Genomic DNA, 21,562 nt, shown 5'->3' with positions numbered 1-21,562 from the left:
ACTGGGCCACACTCTGCCGGGCTCCTGAACACTTTTCAGGTCTCAGCACAGATAGCCCTCTCTCATCAAAGCCTCCCCCTAAATTTGGTTAAGCTCTCTCTTACAGGTTTCCCCTGCAACTGGACAATTTTCCTTATCATTGGAATTATCTTGCTTATAATTGCACAATTAAATATTGTATGTATGTTTACTTATATAACGTCTGCCCCAACAGACATTCTGTAAGCTTCCTGAGGTCAATAACCATATCTGGATTTTCCCCTCTTGAAGCTATTTTCAGTGCCTGGCATACAATAGGTGCTTAATATATGTGAGCAAGTGATTCATCCATAACATGAAGGACTCCTAGGTATTTTTGTCCTCAAGGAGTTGAAGAATGTTCCTAGAGTCCACTGGTCTGAGTTAGAGGATCCTATTGTTCTAGACTGGGTTCCCTCACCTTCTCCTGAATTCAGTTTGGGTTAATTATTATCTTGAATTAGTGAATCTACTCTCTCCACTACAAGCACCTTACTGCAAGCCATCATCATCTTGGGCCTGGGTTACAACAACTCCATTCTTTTCCCTCCAAACAATTATCCTCACAGCTGTTGGACTTTTTAAAAAAATGGATTCATCTTGCCCTAGCTGGTGTGGCTTGGTGGTTAGAGTGCTGGCCTGCACACCGAAGGGTCCCGAGTTCAATTTCCAGTCAAGAGCACCTACCTGGGTGGCAGGTACTACCCCCGGCCCTGGTCAGGGCGTGTGTGGGAGGCAATCGATTGATGTGTTTCTCTCACATCAATGGCTCTCTCTCTCTCTCTCTCTGTCCGACCCTACCTTCCACTCTCTAAAAATCAATGGAGAAAAAATATCCTAGGGAGAGGATTAAAAAAAATGAAAAGGATTCATTTTAAAGAATGTATTGGATCAATTACTCCCGTTTGCAGTTCTTCAAACTCCTTTCACAGCTTTATAAGGCTCTTATTGCTCTGCCCACCTGCCTCCACTTCTCCAATCATATCTGCTGCCATGCTGCCTTGCTCACAACAAGCTCATTGCTGCCTCTGGGCCTTTGTAGATGCTGTTCCGTCTGCCCAGAACCCTGCTTGTCTCCATCTTATTTGTACAGCTAGCTTTCCCTTCTTTTAGATTGTAAATAATATCCTAACCATCTTTTAAATATCCTAACCATCCTATCCAAATCAGGTCACTGCTTGCTAGTCTCTATCTCAGTACCAAATACCTCAATAGCACTTAACACATTTTTAACTTAAGATATATATTTAGCCCAGCCGGGCGTGGCTCAGCGGTTGAGCATCGACCTAGGATCCAGGCGATCGGGGTTCGATTCCTGGTCAGGGCACAGGTCTGGATTGCCGGCTGCAGCCGATCAATGACTCTCTCATCATTGATGTTTCTATCTCTCTCTCTCCCTCTCCCTCCCTCTCTCTGAAATCAATAAAAATATATATATATTTTAAAAAGATATATATTTATATACATTTTAATTTTGTTTCCTCCGATGTAAACGCCACAGAAGGAAGACACCTTGACTGTCCTGTTTTGGTTTTGCTTGGTATTTAGCACAGTGCCTGGCATATAGAAGGCATTTAATCAATATAGTAAACCCTTGACTTTGCAGACCTCAATTTAACAGGCTTTGAATTTAACAGACAAAATTTTTGGTCCATGTGTCATATGTGAAAATTAACACCCTGTTAATTTTAAAATACTTTTAACCAAGATCTGCTTATAATTAAACAGGTTATTTTTTGTTATTAATTCACTGTTACTTTTAACAAATTTTAGTGAATAGGCCATATATTGGGAAAAACACTATAGTAATTTCGTCGACGTAAGTAAATATTACATATCTACAACTATAGTCTACATATTTAAATCCAAGAGCCACCACTCCTAAACAATATTTGGGGAATGATTAGCACGTGATCACACCGCATCATGCGTGTTAATTGGTTCTGTTTGCCCATAGTGTGACTCTCTGCAGCAGTTTTTTTTAAATCCTCACCCAAGGATATTTTTTCTTTTCTTTTCTTTTAAATATATCTTTATTGATTTCATAGAGAGGACAGGAGAGGGAGAGAGAGATAGAAACATCAATGATGAGAAAGTCATTGATAGAGCCCACAACCCGGGCATGTGCCCTGACCGGGAATCGAACCCCGATTGCCTGGATTCTAGGTCGACTCTCAGCCGCTGAGCCACACCCAGCCGGGCCCAAGGATATTTTTTCCATTGCTTTTCAGAGAGAGTGAAAGAGAGGGGGAGAGAGAGAAACATAGCTGTGAGAGAGACATAGATTGGTTGCCTCCCACAACACCCCAACCAGTGCCTAGATGAAGCCTGCTACTGAGGTACTTGCCCTTGGCTGGAATCGAACCTGGGACCCTTCAGTCCTCTGGCCAATGCTCTAACCATTGAGCAACACTGTCCAGGGCTCTCCAGCAGTTTTAATGCAAGCCTGCGGATGTTCCAACAGGCACTAAGCCACACCCAAGCTGTGTGCACTTGTTTACTGTTGGTGACTGGTGAATGCACACATTTACTAGACCTATTCAGCATAAATTTAAAATTCATATAGAAAACTTTTCTATGAAATTAAACTTTTCATACATACTTAATTTTAATTACACAAATGTGTCTACATAAGTTAAAAACAGGTGAACTGCCATAGCCGGTTTGGCTCAGAGGTTAGATTGTTGGCCCTCGGACTGAAGGGTCTTGGGTTCAATTCCAGTCAAGGGCACATACCTTGGTTGCAGGCTTGACCCCCCGCCCAGTTGGGGTGCATGCGGGAGGCAACCAGTCGATGTGTCTCTCTCACAACGATGTTTCTCTCTCTCTCCCTCTGTTCCACTCTCTCTGAAAAACAATGGAAAAAGTATCCTCGGGTGAGGGTTTAAAAAAAACAAGAAGTGAACTAAGTAATTTGTCAATTTCTTAGCATACACATTTGGAAAACCTACTTTTTATTATATAATGAACTTTTGGCTTTAAGGAACCACCCCCTCACCCAAATTAGTCCATTATATTGAGGTTTTACTGTATTTGTTGAATAAACTAATTAATTGATGAATGAAAGAGCTGCTGAGGACATCCCGCATAAAGTATGATGAAAAGCTAGGTTTAGCTCAGTTGGTTAGAGTGTCCTCCGTCCTCCCCTGCACCAACAGGCTGTGGGTTTGGCTCCCGGTTAGGGCACATATCTAGGTTTGGGGTTAGGTTTGAGGTCGGGGCTTGTATGGGAAGCAACCAATCAATGTTTTTCTCTCTCTTCCTTCCATTCCCTCTAAACAAAATCAGTAAAAATACATCCTCAGGTGAGGATTAAAAAAAAAAGAAAAGGAAAAATAAAAGCCCTGGCTGGTGTGGCTCAGTTGGTTGGGTGTCATCCTGTGCACCCAAAGGTTGCTGGTTCGATTCCCGGTCAGGGCATATGCTTGGGTTGTGGACTCAATCCTCGGTAAGGCGCATGCAGGAAGCAGCTGACCCATGTTCCTCTCTCACATCGATGTTTCTCTTTCTCTCTCCTTCTGCTTTCCCCTCTCTCTGAAAATCAATAAAAATATATATTTTTAAAAAGATAGGCTTAGAGGGGCAGTTGCATCTCAGATCTCTGTTATTGTGGTGCCAGGGTGTTTTATAGAGGAGGTGGGGGCAAAAGGATGTATTTGGAGTTAAGGGAAAAAAAGGATTGGCATTTGATATCGCACCTCTGGTGCTGCTCGGGGAAGATGAGGCTGACACTATTTCAATTACACTGTTAGGTCTAAATCAGATGGGACACAAGGAAGCATAATAATTAAGAACCTAAAAGAATAAGAGACTAACATAGTTTAGTAACAAGTGTTAGTGCTGTGGTTTAGGCTGTAAGTGCAATATGAACTTGTAGTAGTGAATTAATGAGGGTCAAAACAGTCAGAATGGAAGATTAGAAAAGATGACACTTCCAATTTATTCATTTTAAAACGTTCCCAGGACACCTGTGAAGTTTGAGACCCCAAGTCAAGTGCTGAGACTACAGAGGCAAAGAGGACACAGTCCCTGGCCTCTGCGCTCTAACAATCTAGACAAGGAGTCAGACATGAAACCGAATTGACGGGATCTGTGGATAATTATATTCCATTGAAGACAGATAAACATAGATCCAAATATATAACACTAATTAGAAGTGCTATGGGGGGAGAGAAAGTGCTCTGGGGGGAAGCAAGGTAAGAGAGCTAGAGAGTGAGCAGGGCGGGTAAGCTGTTGTATAGGGTGGTCAGGGAAGGTGTTATCAATAAGGCAACATTTTTATAAAGTTGAAAGAGGTGAGAGATTGAACTGCACAGGTGTCTTGGGGAAGAGCACCCTAGATAATGGAAGTACATGTAAAAGGCTGGCTTGTGCTTGAGTAGCTGGAAAAATAGCGAGTATGTCTGGAGTGGAGTGAGTGAAAAGGAGTGTGGAAAAAGATGAGGACAAAGGGGTAGCAAGACCAGGTCGTGTGGGACCTTGAAGGCTATGGGTAGGACTTTGGATTTTCCTTCGTATGAGATGAGAAAGGCCATGCAGAGAAACTTGAACTTGATGGAACGGGTACCTGGAGCAATTACAGGTTTCAGCGTACAGGAAAATAAAAACAGAATCAGTATTTAGGAGCTCAATTCAACATGTAGCATGGATCAGAGAGAGGGAAACCAGAAAGGCTATCCCAAGAGTTCAACTGCAAGGTGAAGGAAACTAGTGGGCAGTGAGAAAGGCACAAACTACATAACGGTGAAGTTTGCAAAGAAAACAGCAGGATTTACTCGCTTGATGTGGGATGAGTGTATGTACTTGTGACATAGCTTCAGGGCAACTGACCAGATACAAACAAATGTCCCATCAGAGGCAAATGAGGTCAAAAGAACTATTCCTAAAATGGAGCCACAACAGTTTCAGAACAAACCTGTTGTTTGTAATTGAAACCATTTTTTGTTTGTTTGAAATAGAGCACATTTTAAAAAATAATTAAAGGTCCTAAAATACCCCACCCCCACCCGTGAAAATAAACACCATTGGTCCTGTTTATTAGCTGACAATTCAATAGTCATGAGCAGGCTAGCAAAGGAGCCCTGGTGTGAGCCCAAGTACACTTCTACATATGGACAAATTTTATTAGGAATGCCTGTTTCCCTCTTTTGGGTCTAAATAATCAACTTTAATGAAATATTCTTTGTATAGTGCTGTCCCCTTACTGAAACACTTTCGTGTCACTTACTTTATTGTTTATAATTTTCGTAAGTAGGGTTGAAGACTCTGAAAGTAATGTACAGAAAATCTGATACATATACATATGAAGGGTGCAGATGTGGCAGAAGGGTCATGTTGTTTTGGAAAATAAGGATAAAAAAGATGAATGTATTACATCAGTTTAGAAAAGTTTATGGTAGTGTAGGGTATATATATATATATATATATATATATGTAGTTGAGCAAAGAAATATCAATACCCTTAGCAACTAGTAATAGTACTAATAATTTTTTCTTGATATTTGTGTAACCACATTTTAAGACGTCAGAGAAGGATTTGACAATGTGTGGACAATAATAAACTATTTTTTATGCGCTGTCTCACCAGTTGCTTAAACTTAAACTTTCTATTGTTAAGTTAGGGTGGGCAGATGACAAATGCTGCTTTTCAATATTTTAAAGCTGACTACATTAAAAGTGTACCAAAAAACAAACAAAAAACCCCACCATTTAAGAGACTTAACTATAGTTTTGGGAGGAGAAATAGCAACACGAATTCTGAGGGGTATAATGAATTTTAGAAAGAACATCGTTTACTTATTAGCAAATTATTTGTGTATTTAACCTGATTTAACCAATGAGGTTATTTACTTTTTCAAATGGCTAATCCTCTCCATCAGTTTTTTTCTCTTAACACAGATATTGCTTACACAGAACAAAGTTCAAAGAAACTTGATTTAGCCAATTCAATCTCCTGTGCCAAGGTCAACAAACCAAGATCATTAAGGAATTGCATACAAAAGAGAAAGAAACTAATGCAAGTTTGAGACCAGGTTTAAGTAAGCATTTGCCCATTTGAAGAGTCACCCTGATTTTCTGTCTGACCTCATTTTCTCTCTGAGATCTATTTTCTCTTTAAAAGATCGAGAAGCTTGAGTTTGTGTATCTTTTTAAGTGTTCTTGGTATATATGATTTGGGACTTTTATAAAACAGTTTGACTAAAAGTGTCATCTTCATCCTAAAGAAGCCTTAATACCTGTAACTTGTACAAAGGAGTTGTGGAATTCCACACACAGCAAACATATTTTTAGTAAGGTTCTCAGGCAAATGATAAAATAGGATTAGGATAAAATTGAATACTTTTGAATTCTTACTGTTTGCTTTTCAGACCTGATATAGTTTAGGTCTTGCTCATTTTGTATGTAATGTAACCTTTTATAGCAGGCATTCGATATTAAACTAAATAAAATGTATTTCACCCTTCAGGGATTAAGAAACCTTTGGCATGACATTTTAGTAAACAGTACAAAACTGTAGTTTAAAGAAGGGCTTTATCATTAGCTCAGAGCAGGAAAAACCTACCTAGAATGGAAGCAGCCAGGTTGATATTGACTAATCACTGCAGTTTCTATCTCCCTTTGGCCTCAAAAGTAAAAAAGTCTACCAGCCAAAAAAAAAAAAAAGAGTCTACTTTCCCAGAAAGGAAGTTTTTTGTTTTGTTTTTTGTTTTCCAAGCTATGTCTGTCCTGGTCTTTTGGTTCTGTATCGCGTGTGGGGGTGGGGGTGCGGGGGTGGCGAAGACTTTGGTTTCAGGTGTGGCTGAATATCAAAGGTCTCTTCTCTACACATGCTTCTGCTGCATGACTTGCGGTTTTGGTCTGTTGTCTCTGAGAATTTCTATTATTTGCATTTTCTCCCCCTCTTCTTTTTTAAATTTATTGATTTGAGGGACAGAGAAAGAGAAAGAGAAACACTGACTTGTTTTTCCACTTATTTATGCATTCATTGTTTGAATCTTGTACGTGCCCTGACATATCAGGAAGACGCTCTAACCAACTGAGCTACCCGGCCAGGGCCTCCTTCCCCTGCTTTGACAGCAATTGTAGGCAAAGAATTCAGGCTAAAAAGCTTTGAACAAATATCAATACTCTCAGGAATAGATGTCAATGGCAAATAAGATATCATAGTAGGAGGCAAATTACAAATATTGATTTAAGAGGTAGGCTAGAATAGAGAAATCTGGGGTTGAGCAGATTGCCAAAGCATTCCTTGCTTCCATTCTCTGTTTGAGACCCCTTTTCTCTGATTTCACACATATTTTGGATCTTCATCATTATCCTACCTTGACTTGTGTATTTGCTTTATCATTCCACTGTAAACTGCTTAATATCAAGAACTGCATATTTATCTGTAACTCTCTGCCTATATTCCATCCCTTCTCCACCTGCACAGAATTTTACTTCATGCCACACTATTGTTCAAAGCCAGCAGTGACTCCCTAATGGTCACTGCTGGCTTTTAAATATATATATATTTAAAACATATCTTTATTGATTTCAGAGAGAGGAAGAGAGAGGGAGAGAGAGGCAGAAACATCAATGATGAGAGAGAGTCATTGATCGGCTGTCTCCTGCGCACCCCCGACTGGGGATCAAGCCCACAACCCAGGCATGTGCCCCGACAAGGAATCGAACCGTGATCTCCTGGATCCTAGGTCGATGCTCAACCACTGAGCCATGCCTGGCCAGACTAAAGTCCAAATATTAAATATCTTGCCCAGCCGGGCGTGGCTCAGGGGTTGAGCGTCGACCTAGGACCCAGGCAATCGGGGTTCGATTGCCAGTCAGGGCACATGTCCAGGTTGCAGGCTCAACCCCCAGTTGGGGGTGTGCAGGAGGCAGCTGATCAATGGCTCTCTCATCATTGATGTTTCCGTCTCTCTCTCCCTTCCTCTCTCTGATATCAATAAAGATATATTTTTTAAAATAAATAAATAAATATCTTAGGTTAGATCTTGAAGCACTTCAACTTTAACTTCCATCACATTCCAACAATTCCTTTCTCACCTTCCCCTGGTTTCTGCAGGATTTCTTCTCTGGGTCTTTGATCACATCATAATGTTCTTCCCCCAACCCCACTTCCTGCACACCTCTCTTCTGATCTCACATTAAAATATTACTCAGTCCTCAGGTTAGGGATCCAACATGAGGATCCTGCCAGTTGCTGAGCATGCTTGTTTTAATTATGCAGCCCAGAACTGGGGAAGTAAACAGCGGATAGTTTCAGGAACTCATTGGGTCCACTGTTACAGGGACCTGGGTCCACTGTTACAGGGACCTGAGCAAAAACTACATTGTTAACCATACACTCCTATTTTCACTGACAGAGTAGAGTGACATTTTGGGTCTCTAGGAGTTGGTGTCAATTTCGAAACAGTGTCCAGTATTCCCTGAAAAGTCTGATCATTTCCCTTTATTCAAAGTACAGTCACCCTGGTAAATGGCCATTCATCCTGTAGATGAAAAAGGAGCCACATACTAAACCTGACAAGCTCAGGGAGGCCTTTATGGTAAGCCTTACAAACTCAGAGACCTAAAATAACCATATAGGCTTGTTGGCAGCACCAGGTGTCAGACCAGCGGAGTCACACTGGACCTCTTGGTTCGGCAACCTTGGCACTTGAGTTCTGGCTAAGAAAGAATTCAGAGCCAAGACTCAAACTATAAGAGAAAGTTTACTTAGAAAGGCACAGAGGGAGAAGTGAGTCGTATAAGAAATGGGCTGGCCGGCTGGGAGTGGCTCAGCGGTTGAGCGTCCACCTAGGATCCAGGAGATCCGGGTTCAATTCCCGGTCAGGGCACATGCCCGGGTTGTGGGCTTGATCAATGGCTTTCTCATCATTGATGTTTCTATCTCTGTCTCTTCCTCTTCCTTCCTCTCTCTGAAATCAATAAAGATATATTTTTTTAAAAAAAGAAATGGGCTCAGGAAAATGGACTCAACAAGTTACAGAGGCAAAAGGAGAAAGAGGGGGGCAAGGAAAAAGCACCTGGGGGGGAGGGGATGGGGAAAGGTGCCTGCGGGCTCCATAGAAAGAGCCATCTAGAAAGGAAGTTAAACTGTTTCAGCTTACTGTAAACTCCTCCAGGAGGAAATAAAACTGCCAGTACACGTGCTGTTCAATGCGCTGTTAACGAACTTTAGCATGACTATGCTATGAATCATGGAGTTTCAAAATTAAAACTACTTCTGAATCCTCGGGTCAAAAAGCAAAGGCCTCCTCCACCGTGGTTACACTTTTAACACGCGTACATTATTAACCACCTCTTTTTAAAAAATGTTCTTACAATTTACACCTGGAATATGATGACGAAATGTGTAATGAAATATTGCAATGAACATGAATCGGTTCGGCTACCAGAGAAACAGTCTGTAGTCCCAGGTAATCTTCAAGCCCCAAACCCAGGCATTTGGCCTGACTGGGAATCGAACCCATGACCTCTTGGTGCATCAGGCAACGCTCAAGCCCCTGAGCCACACCAGCCGGGCTTCAGGTCATCTTCACAAAAATCCTGAGAAGACCTGTCAGCCCCACTTCAGGAAAGCGGCCGGCGAAGCCCCTGATTGCACTGAGATCCCGGCCCGGCCGGCGAGGTGACGTTTACGACGGCGGGAATTTCCGTAGCGGTGACACACACCACTTCCGGTCGGTGGTGAGAGTCAGTGACGTGGCAGGTCATGCCGGGCACGGCCCTCGGGGCCCTGACACCCGGGGCTGTCAGGTGGCCTCGGGGCAGCCCGGCTGGGAGAGCACCGATTGCGGCCGCAGCCGCCAGTGCGGAGCCGGAAGTGCCACGTGTCCCCATTGCGCCTGCGCGGCAGGCGGCTGACAGACACTTCCGGCGGGGGCCTCGCTTCTGTCTACGCTTGGCTGCCTCCTTCCAGCCCCGCGTTCCCGGCCCCACCGGCCCGACTGCCTACCCTCAGCTCCCAGGCCAAGCCTTGGCCGCTGGTGGGCTGGGGAGAATGCGGCGCCAGGCCTAGGGCTTGATGCGCCGCCCCCTCTCGTCTCTGCCTTCAGTCCTAAGTCGTTAGTTCTTTCCCTTCGCTTCCAGTAGTCGTCTTTCACCTCTTCGCTTGGCGCTGTCGCAGCTCCGGACCAGCTCCTTCCAACCCCGATAACCACCCGTCGTCATGTCCCAGCCGGGGATACCGGCCTCCGGCGGCGCCCTAACCGGCCTCCAGACCCAGAATGGGGCCGCCTCGGCTTCGGGGTCTCTCTACACCAACGGTAGGTGCCGCTCGGGGGCGCGGGGAGGGCGCAGCCTGGGCCCGGGCTCGAGCTGAACTTTGGTTGCTGCCGCCGCCTGAGGCGAAAAGATGGGAGGGTGACCTCCGGACCTGGGTCTGAAGCCGGCGGCGGCTGGGCCACGGAGACAGCGGCGAATGTGCACCCGCAACCCCCAGCTCGTCTTAGTGTTTTATATTTGTTTGTTTACTTGTTCAGCAAACAGTTAATGAGCACTTGTAAACCTGGGTGAAAAATAGATTCGGTCCATACCTCAAAACTCGCAAAGCTCATAGTTGTTGGGGTCTGATTCATTTCAGTCCCGCAGGGCCTGCAGTAGGAGGGGGTCGTACTCGGTCTGAATTTGTGGACATTAATGAGTGATTGTACTTTCCCGAGATCCCTTTAGGGCCTGTTGATCTTTCCCAGAACCTTCTTCGAATTGTACTTAGGCCACCGGTTCAGTTTTTCTGCTTTGGAAGAACCAAATGGGGGGGAGGATTTCCTGTTTGATTTCCAAAGGTCTTTACATCGCTTGGAAAGTGGTTGGACACAACTCTCGGAACCTCTGACGGGGGTGTGCATGTGGCACTATAATTTGTCATTTGGTGTGAGAGTGTCTTATAATTTTTTTTTTTTTTTTACCTTTTGTAGGATTTAAAAAATTATCCTGCATTGTGATTTTATTATAATTGTTATAATAAAAGCAGATTGCCAACAGCTTGCCAAGTTACCAGTTTGCCTGCAAATCTTTGGTTCAGGGAAACAAAACTGGAATAATACTAAAATACTGAAATTTCCGTTGGAATCTAAAATTTCTGTGAAGTTCAGGAGTAGCCAATGACCAAAATAGCTAATTTACATTATTTTAAAAGAACACTACTGTCTTTTTTTACAAAGAAAGCTCTAAAAGACTTTTAAAAATGTCTGTGAGTGGGCAGAAGCAAGAATAAGTGGGGGTAAGCACTGAAATGGTGTTCAATTAAATCAATTGTTCTTTCTCAAATTTATGGTTACATTGCGTAAACTACATTTATTTTAGACTACTAACATTTACATTGAGAATGGAATCATTTTTTAAAAATTACTTTAAGGTCAACAAACTTAAGGTGGCTATGGTTTTTATAATGTATAAATTGCAATTTTACATGAGCTTTAAATATTTTTTATTTATGAATTTGAGGGAGAGAGAGAGATTGATTTGTTTTTCCATTTAATCATGCGTTCATTGTTTGCTTCTTGTATGTGCCCTGACTGAGGATTGAACTCGCAGCCTTGGCATATGGGGACCACAATCTAACCAACCAAGCTACCAGAGCAGGGCAATTGTACATGAGCTTTAAATGGTAAATCCAGCCCTTGCCAGGTAGCTCAGTTGGTTAGAGGTGGTCCGGATACTCCAGTCATACTCCAAGGTTGTGGGTTCGATTCCCACTCAGGGCACATACAAGAAGTAACCAATGAATCCATGAGTAAATGGAACAACAAATTGATGTTTCTCTCTCTCTCTTCTTTCTTCTCTCTCAAATCAATAAATAAAAATTAAAATAAATAAATGCATAAAAATAAATAAATGGAAAATCCTACAAATTATGCTTGTAAGCTTATGTGAAACTATAGTTTTGTTAATTTATAAATGTCAAAGGAATTTAGCTTCTGTGATATGCTGTATTGGAGATGTCACTGTGTTGATTTGATCCTATCCAACAGACATTTGTTGCATGCCTTCTAAATTCTGTCCTTGGGAAAATAAAACCCAAGATATAGCCCTGGCCGGATTGCTTAGTGGTGAGAGCGTTGTTACCCTACCAACAGAAGGGTCTCTTTTGATCCCTGGCTCTGGTCTGGGTGTGCGCGCACGTGGGAGGCAACCAGTCGATGTGTTTCTCACATGGATTTTTTTTCTCTCTCTCCCCCTCCCTCCCTTCCTCTCTGTAAAAATCAATGGAAAAAATATCCTTCAGTGAGGATTAAAAAAACAAACAAAAAACCAAAACCCAAGAATAGTCCCCTCCTTGTATACAGGTTCCTCAGAGCCAAATGGAGATTCACATAGGGAAGGAAATCGTAGAACTGCATAAATACATACCTTTTAAAATATCTAATTAACAGTCTTTTTATAAGCCCCATTTCTAAACTATTTTGTGGAGGTAGTCTCAGTAAAATGGCTGATGTCCTAAATTGGGTTCCTTTTGTGCATTCCACTAATACGAATAAAGAGAGTGTGAATGTGGTAGAGAATTGAAGAGGAGGGTATTTCTCTAGAAGGTGAAAAAAAAGTTCAGTGTTGGAATGTAGTTTTATTTTGGTTAACTCTTTCAAGGCAGTTATTGCTGCTTAAATATTCTACTGAGCCCTGGCAAGGTGGCTCAGTTGGTTATAGCTTTGTCCCATATACCAAAAGGTTTTGGGTTCGATTCCCAGTCAGGGTACATACCTAGGTTGCTGGTTCAATCCCCGGTTGTGGCCTGTGTGGAAGGCAACCAGTCAATATTTCTCTCTCATGTTGATGTCTCTCCCTCTCTCCCTTTCTCTTTCTCTAAAACTCAGTAAAGAAAGATATTCTATTGAATACTCTTAAGCTTTCAATTTAATGTAGCTTGCTTAAATTACATATTACAGTTCATTTGGACCTTCAGATATTTTTAGATTATAATCAAAAGACCCAAATACAGTGGTCCCCCCTTATCCGTAGGAGATACGTTCCAGTGGATGCCTGAAACTGTGGATAGTACTGAACCCTATATGTGCCATGTTTTTTCCTATACATACGTACCTATGATAAAGTTTAATTTATAAATTAGGCACAGTAAGAGATAAACAATAATAACTAGTAATAAAGTAGAACAGTTAAACAATATACTGTAATAAGTTACTTGAATATTTTCTCAGAATATCTTGTAGTGTAACTCATCCTTTCTGTGATGATGCGAGATGGTATAATGCTTACATCAAATGAAGTGAGGTACTCAGAATAGCATGCAATGTAAAACTTATGAATTGTTTATTTCTGGAATTTTCCATTTAATATTTTCGGACCTTGGTTGACCTGAAACTACAGAAAGCAAAACTGTGAATAAGGGGGGCTACTGTAATTACCTTTTTTTGTTTTTCTATAACTTGCTTTCATATTGCATGGTGCCATTATATTACAGAATTCCTTATATATGGAGACCTTTCTGTGGTTGATTGTTACGTTGCATTACAATTTACAATTGTTGAAACAGGTTTTTCTAAGTTTCTATGTAGATTTGTGTATACATATTTCCTTTGCACAAATTGATAGTGAAACTGCAAAACTACTTAACCTGGCAGATCTTCATAGGCTAAAGGCAAATCATGATTCCCACTGCTAATTAGCTGCTTTATTTTGACTATTTGAATCCATTTGCCAAAGCAGTTAGAAACTGCAGTTTTATTAAGTTTATTTTGGTAATATTTATGTGATACTTTTCCCATGTAGATTAAGTGTAAGAAGAATATTCTCAACTCTCTCTCCCACCCAGATTCCCATTATATTGTAATTTTATAAAATAACATTTGGTTTGCCTCTAAACTGTAAAACCTTTGAGGGCAAGAATATCTGCTTTTGCACATCATTCTCTCTCCAGCTCCCCATGTGGTGTCTAGCACATTTTAGGAGTTACCAGTTTTATTGAATGAAAGTTTGAGATTTGGGTATTTGTAATTTAGTTCACTAAACATATATTACTTATTCATTGTAAGATTAGAGCTCACTTCCAGCTTTTTTTTCTGGTGAAATTTTCTGTGAATTTTTGCACAATATTTTCAGCTAAAACTCAATAGCATATTTGTCTGAGGGGGTTTGGTTATAGGTTTTAATTCTAGACTTGTACTCATATCTCTATTTTAGGCATGACAGAAATGTAGATCTTTTAGTTTCACTATGATGTAAACCATGTTTATGATTGTATACTTAATATAGGAAGTTTTTAGTCATGATCAAAGCATGCTGTGAATAAAACTGGTATATTGTCTGTAACAGCGATTGTTGTGGCTGAGTTCTCTTTAATCTTTTCAGTGGGGCAAGTAACTTTGGACTCCCATAAGACTGCATACCTCTCTTAGAATGTATCGCATTGAGCTTCTTTTTTGTCTCTGCTAATAAGCTGTGAGCTCCTGAAAGAGAAATGATAGCAATAACACTAACATTTATTGTTTACTTACTCTATGCCCAGTTACTGTGCTAGACTGCGTTATATGCATCATCTCCTTTAATCCTCACAACAGCTCTGTGTGATTAAAACTGTTATGTTTACTGACAACATACTGATATGAACGATCAAGCCACTAGTTCAATGTAACACAGCTAACCACCTAGATTTGTGGACCTAGATTTAAAGCTAGGCAGTCTTGTCCTGACTGGGTAGCTCAGTTGGTTAGAGGTTTGTCCTGATACGCCAAAGTTTCGGGTCCGGTCAGGGCATGTACAAGAATCAACCAATGCCTGGCAAGTGTGACTCATCGGTTGAGCATCAACCTATGATCCAGAAAATTGCTGTTCGATTCCCAGTCAGGACACATGCCCTAGTTTCAGGTTTGATCCCCAGTAGGGGGTGTGCAGGAGGCAGCCAGTGACTCTGATCACTGATGTTTCTATCCCCCCCCCCCCCAAATCAGTAAAGATATGTTTAAAAAAAAAGAATCAACCAATGAATGCATAGATGGATGGAACGACAAACTGATGTCTCTGTATCTCTCTCTCTCTCTCTCTCTCTCCCCCTCTCCCTCTCTCTCCCCCTCTCCCCCTCTCTCCCCCTCCCCCTCTCTCTCCCCCTCCCCCTCCCTCTCCCTTTCCCTCTCTAAAATCAATCAATAAATAAAAGAAATAAACCTAGGCAGTCTTATTTAACCATTGTTATTCAATTCATTGGTTGTTATCTTTGAATCCCAGTACGTAACACCTTGAATTAGTGCCTAAATCAAGGATCTCTTTGAAATCTTTATGTGGATAAATATAATTACAGTAAATATTAGCTGATATTTTTTTAAACTGCCACCTAGCTTATTTGGACTATAATTAATACATGACCTGACCCTAAGTTTTCTTAGTATTTAGTCCATTTCTTTGCCGTTTCAACATCACATTAATGTCTTGTAGATCCTGAAATTGCCCCTTATCCCTACTTTCATTCCTAGTACCACTTTAAGCCTTTCATTGCTTATTTATTTATTTATTTTAAGATATATCTTTATTGATTTCAGAGAGAAGAAGGGAGAGAGAGAGAGATAGAAACATCAATGATGAGAGAGTCGCCATTGATTGGCTGCCTCCTGTACACCCCCGACTGGGAATGGAGTCCAAAACCCGGGCAGGTGCCCTGACGGAGAACTGAACCACGATCTCCTGGATCCTAGGTGGATGCTCAACCGCTGAGTTACACCCGGCTGTGCTCATTGCTTTTTTAAAAAATATGTCTTTATTGATTTTAGAGAGGAAAGGAGAGAGAGAGAAACTTTTCCATGTGAGAAACATCAAGTGGCTGCCTCCTGTACACCCCCTACTGGGGATTGAGCCTGAAACCAGGGCATATGTCCTGACTGGGAATCGGGGAATCAAACCAGGGACTTTGGTGCATGGGACAACACTCAACGAACCGAGCCATATGGGCCAGGGCTCCATTGCTTTCTTAAAAGCCCTTATTTTTAGTGACTAGCTCACAAATTGTACTCATGTAGTGGCATCCATTTGTTGTACTTACAGTTTCAGTTGGTTAACTCTTTTAAGATACAAGAATGTATTTTGATGTGTGAAGTGAGGTGCTAAATTGAAATTTTGTTGTTCTATTTGGATTGTGAGCTACTTGAGGACAGGGATAGAGTAGATTTATGTCACCTTTGTTTTCTCAGGAGCTATTTAGTAAAATGTTTTTTGTCAATCAGGGAATAATAGAATGTCCTTAAGCATTTGGAATAAAATGAACAATTATCCTAATTATATGTTCAGTCTTTAAATGAAAGACTAGGAAGAAAAAGATTAGTTCGGATGAAATTATTTAGTTTACTGGTAACAGAAATATCGGTGAGTGTTACAGTTGGTTAAGGACACAAATACATGTTTCTTACATGATGACAGTAGCAAACATTTATTGAGTACTAACTATATGAGAAACACCATTATAAACATTTCACCTAAATCTCATTCTCACGTTGTATTAGTTTCCTATTGCTGCTGTAACAAATTACGGCAAACTTGGTGGCTTAAAACAATGTAAATTTATCCTATAGTTCTGGAGGTCATCAGTTGCATTCCCTATTGGAGGCTGTAGTAGAGAATATGGTTTTTGCCTTTTCCACCTTTCGGAGGCTATATTTGAACCTTGCTCATGACCCCCTACCATCTTCAAAGCCAGCAATGCCCCGTCAAGTCTTTCTTGCCTAGCATCACTCTGACTGACTCTCCTGACTTCCTCTTTTATCCTGTGATTACCCTGGGCTCATCCTGTCTTCCCTGCGTAAGGTCAGTTGATTAGCAACTGTAATTCCTTTTTTTGCCATGTAAACTAACAGATCACAGGTTCCAGGGAGGACATGGCCGTATTTTGGGGGGGTCATTTTTCTGCCTACCCCACAACACCAACACTAGTTTAGGTACTGTTACTATCCCCAAGAAGCTGAGGTCTATAAAGATTAAATATCTTGCTCAAGGACAAACAATTACTAAATTTCAAGGCCAGAACTTGATCTTAGTTGTTCCAGTCTGTGCCCTTAATCACGACTTTATAATGCCTCTTTCTATATACTTTTCATATAGAGCAGCGATTTTCAACCTTTTTCATCTCACGGCACACATAAACTAATTACCGAAATTCTGGGGCATACTAAAAAATTTTTTTTTTTGCCGGTCTGGCAAAAGAAAAGGTATAATTTTTATTCATTCACACCAGATGGCTATTGTTGTGTTGGCTGTTGTCATTTTTCAATTTGACAATCTAAGGGAAAAGAGGTCAGTGCTCCTGACTCAATAGTCAGGTATTGCATGTTTTAAAAGTTCTTGCGGCACACCGGTGGAAAATCACTGATGTAGATGACCTTGTACTATCAGAAAGTTGATTGTATAGAATTAATGTTATTCCTTTAGATAATTTTCTATAGTAACTCCCAGAAATGGCATATGTACTATACTGTGGTGGTTGAATATACAGAAAATGACTGAATTCAGTAAGCTACATTGACTTGGGTGATTTGGAACAAATTGCTTAGATGCTCTAAGCTTGGGGTTTCTTAGGGTACCAGAATCTTTAGAGGTTTATTTTGGGAATGTGCAGATTCTATATTTCATCTATTAGCGTTTGATAAATTACAGATTTGTAAGCAAGGAATTCTTGGAAAACATAAGTAGTTAATTTCCCAGAACATATCCTTCTGATTTGATGTTTTTCACATTTAATATTTGTCATGCTCTTTAGTCTCCTTCAACCTGGAACAGTTTCTCAGTCTTTCCCTAACTTTGATGACCCAGATGCTTTTGAAAAGTACAAGCCAGTTACTTTGTAGAGTGTTTCTCAATTTGAGAAACTATGATTAGACTATGCACTATCCCAGGACTGTTACAGAAGAGATACTTTGTTCTTCTCATTGCATCCTATCAGGTGGTGCATTTTTTCATTTTTTTCCATTATTGATGATGTTCAGTTTAATCACTTGATTAAGGTGGTATCTGCCAAGCTTCTCCACAGTAAAATTGCTCCTTTTCCCTTTGTAATTAATAAATATTTTGTGGGGATGTACTGTGAGACTATGTAAATACCTCATTTCTTATTAGACTTTTAATTTATTCATTTATTTATGTTGGCGTGGACTCTATGTAGTGAGTTATAATTCATTGTGTATTTTGATGCTTATGTCTCAGATTTGGCCTTTGGGTGCCTCTTCTAGCTGTCTTCTGTGTCCTTTTGTCATATCTCATCATTTTGGGGCACTTCCTTGCTTTCTGGCACAATGAGGTATTACAGGCTCTTCTTGTCCTTTTAGTGAAGAATAGTATTTAGAAACTAAGATTTCTGTACTAGATATGATAAGTGCTATTAGAATGTCTCTGCTCACAGTCTCAGCAAATAGAGTTAGGGAATCTGCTATTTATTTATAGGTAAATTTCATGAGTTTCTATTGTAACCCCCAGTGCAGACCCACCACCACTGGGTTCATTCTAGTTTTTTCTTCTTTCTATATTTGAGACTCTCTTCTCTGAGAGTGAGTGAGAGACCTTGTTTCCATTATTCTATATATATTTTTTTGGTCGATTCCCCTTTATGTAACCATTCTCCCATTGCAGGTGCTGCTCCCTTCGTCCTACTCCAACCTCCCCCAGTGTAGATGCTTATCCCACCTAATGTCTTTAGGACTGAATTTTTCAGGAAAGGGACTATTTTTCCTCTTTTAGTTTAAGTCTTGCTTACAAATATATTTGACATTGTGGTTCCATATTGTGGAATAATTTGAAAGGATCCTATCAGGTGATCACTATAGCAATTAAACTAGCCTTTATTAAATTAATTATCACTTTTTCTCAGATAGTACTCTATTGTTTAAAATGAAAGACTGATAAAATATTTATTCTTTGATTCATTCAACAAACATCTATTGAGTACCAACTATGTGATAGGCACATTTATTTTATTTTTTAAAATATATTTTTATTGATTTCAGAGAGGAAAGGGAGAGGAATAGAGAGATAGAAACATCAATGATGAGCCCAGCCAGGCGTGGCCAGCGGTTGAGTGTCGACCTGGGATCCAGGCGATCGGGGTTCGATTCCCGGTCAGGGCACATGCCTCGGTTGCGGGCTAGGCAGCCGATCAGTGACTCTCTCATCATTGATGTTTCTAGCTCTCTCTCTCTTCATCTCTCTGAGATCAATAAAGATATATTTTAAAAAAACAAACAGAACATCAATGATGAGAGAGTCGTTGATCGGCTGCCTCCTGCTGGGGATCAAGCCCACAACCTGGGCATGTGCCCTGACCAGGAATCAAATCTCGATCTCTTGGATCATAGGTCAATGCTCAACCGCTGAGCCATGCCTGCCGGGCTGTGATAGGCACATTTTAGAGAAATACAGTAATGAACAGAAAAGTCCCTGCCTTCATTGAGCTTATGTTATAGTCCAGTAGACAGACTATAAATAAATAATGTAGTTAGGTAAACACTAGAAAGAAAAATAGGGCAGGGTCAGAAGGGAAGAGAATGAAAGAATGCTATTTGATTTATTGATTTTAGAGGGGACAGGGGAGAGAAACATTGATGTATATCAATCAGTTGCCTCCCACAACCTGGGTATATACCCTGACCAGGAATCAAACCTGCCACCTTCAGACAACACTCCAACCAACTGGCCAGAGCAAAAGAGGTGCTATTTTAGATAGTGTTAAAGCAGTGCCTCTTGAGGAGGTTGGTTATATCTGAGAGAGACCTGAATGAAGAGATGGAGTGATATTATCTAGGGGAAGAATATTCTTGGCAGAGTAAAAGAATCCTAAGGTGGGAGCATAGTTAAGCTTGTTGAAGGAGCATTAAGGATTTTAGAGGGGGGAAAGGAGAGGGGAGAGAAACATTGATGTATATCAATCACTTGCCTCCCACAACCTGTGGTGGCTGTAGCTGTGGCTGGAACTGAGAGAAAGGGGAGTAGGAAATTCTTTGAATAGCTTGCTAGTAAGGCATTTGGCCATTAAATGGAGTAATCAATGTCAGTTGACATAGTGACATTATCATAGGCATTTACTAAACTCAAGAAGAGTTCCATCATATACCTATTTAAAAGTGACTTTTAGTCTTTAGTGAAAATTATTTATGGACCCATTTTATATTGTGTGGTAAACTGTTACAAGATAGAATTGTAAAAGCTTATGTTTGTTTGGAATCACAGATCTGATCCAAGTGGGCTTAAATAGCCACCTCGCTAGAGTTAGAGATATCAGATAAAAAAACTCCTTGGTTTATATAGATGAACAAATTTTAAATAAAAATAAAATCAAATTGGGCCTGGAGGGGCCTAATGAGAGAAAACCCATCCTTGATCAATATAACAAAGATAGGTTGAGGGGCTCTATGGGTTAAGCCCTAGCTGGTTTGGCTCAACAGTTAGAGCGTGGACCCTCGAACCGAAGGGTCCCCGGTTCGATTTCGGCCAAGGGCACGTACCTCAATCCCTGGCCCCTGTCAGGTAGCTTGTGGGAGGCAACCAATCGATGTCTCTCTCTCTCTTTGCCTTTCAGTCCCTCTGAAAAGCAATGGGGAAAAAATATAATCTCAGGTGAGGGTTAAAAAAAACAAACAAAAACCCTAAAAATAAGATGGCTACTTTCTTGTCTGAGTTGACATACTGTATGTTAAAACCTAACCTTTCAGAAAAATTGAACTTTATACTAAAATTTGTGCAGAGAGCAAGAAACAAATAGAATCAGAAGAATATAGTATACTTCCTTACAGATGAGAGAGAACGTATGTATTATCCTGGCGCTGTTTTATTAAAATAAAATGAATGTCCAATATTTAAAAAAAAGAAAAAGAAAGTAGGAAATGAGACCAGAAGGGAAGCCAGAGACATAGAGGGTCTTTTTTTTTTTTTTTTTTAAATCCTCACCTGAGGATGTGTTTTTATTGATTTGAGAGAGATTCGTCTATGTGAGAGAAACATCAATCAATTGCCCCGACCAGAATTGAACCCCAAACCTTTTGGTGTATGGTAGGATGCTCCAACCAACTGAGCCACCGGGCCAGGGCAACATGGAGGGTCTTGTAAACTAAGATAAGGACTTTGGAATATTTGAGTAGCAGAGCTCATATGATCTATGTTTTAAAAGGTAACGTAATGTATAGCCTGGCTGGTGTTACTTAGTGGTTAGAGCATAGGCCCACGCACCGAAGTGTCACTTGTTTGATTCCTGGTTAAGGGCAGTACCTGGATTTCAGGTTCGATCCTTGGCCTCATTGGGGTTCTTGCGGGAGGCAATCAATCGATGTGTCTCTTTCATGTCGATATTTCTCTCCCCCTCCCTTCCTTTCATTCTCTCTAAAAAGTAATGGAAAAGATATTCTCGGATGAAATTTTTAAAAAAAATTTAAAGGTAATGTGTAAAAGGTAAAAGGAATGGGAAGGGAGTAAATCATAAAGGAGATAAAGGAGGACTCAAAGGTATCAGTTGGTCAGGTGGCTTTCAGACTGTGTAATCTATAATAAAAATACATTTTATTTATTTCATTATTTTTTTAATACTCAGTTGAGGATATTTTTTCCATTGAATTTTAGAGAG

The 21,562-nt window shown here is 40.6% G+C and overlaps 1 protein-coding gene across 2 annotated transcripts in view; it reads left to right on the top strand.

Moving 5' to 3' along the window:
* Window positions 1-9,921: 9,921 nt before the first annotated feature.
* Window positions 9,922-21,562, top strand: part of SEC24A (SEC24 homolog A, COPII component) — a 70,762-nt gene continuing 59,121 nt past the window's right edge. Inside the window, exon 1 of one of the 2 annotated variants that reach the window (XM_016197543.2) lies at window positions 9,922-10,289. In XM_016197543.2, the coding sequence (XP_016053029.2) occupies window positions 10,193-10,289 (97 nt within the window). In that variant the 5' untranslated portion in view covers window positions 9,922-10,192. The remainder of the gene's footprint in view (window positions 10,290-21,562) is intronic. The other variant, XM_016197544.2, reaches the window with a different exon arrangement.

Source organism: Miniopterus natalensis, chromosome 4 (assembly GCF_054644295.1).
Source record: "Miniopterus natalensis isolate mMinNat1 chromosome 4, mMinNat1.hap1, whole genome shotgun sequence".
Taxonomy (NCBI): domain Eukaryota; kingdom Metazoa; phylum Chordata; class Mammalia; order Chiroptera; family Miniopteridae; genus Miniopterus; species Miniopterus natalensis.
This window is presented reverse-complemented; position numbering and strand designations above follow the sequence as displayed.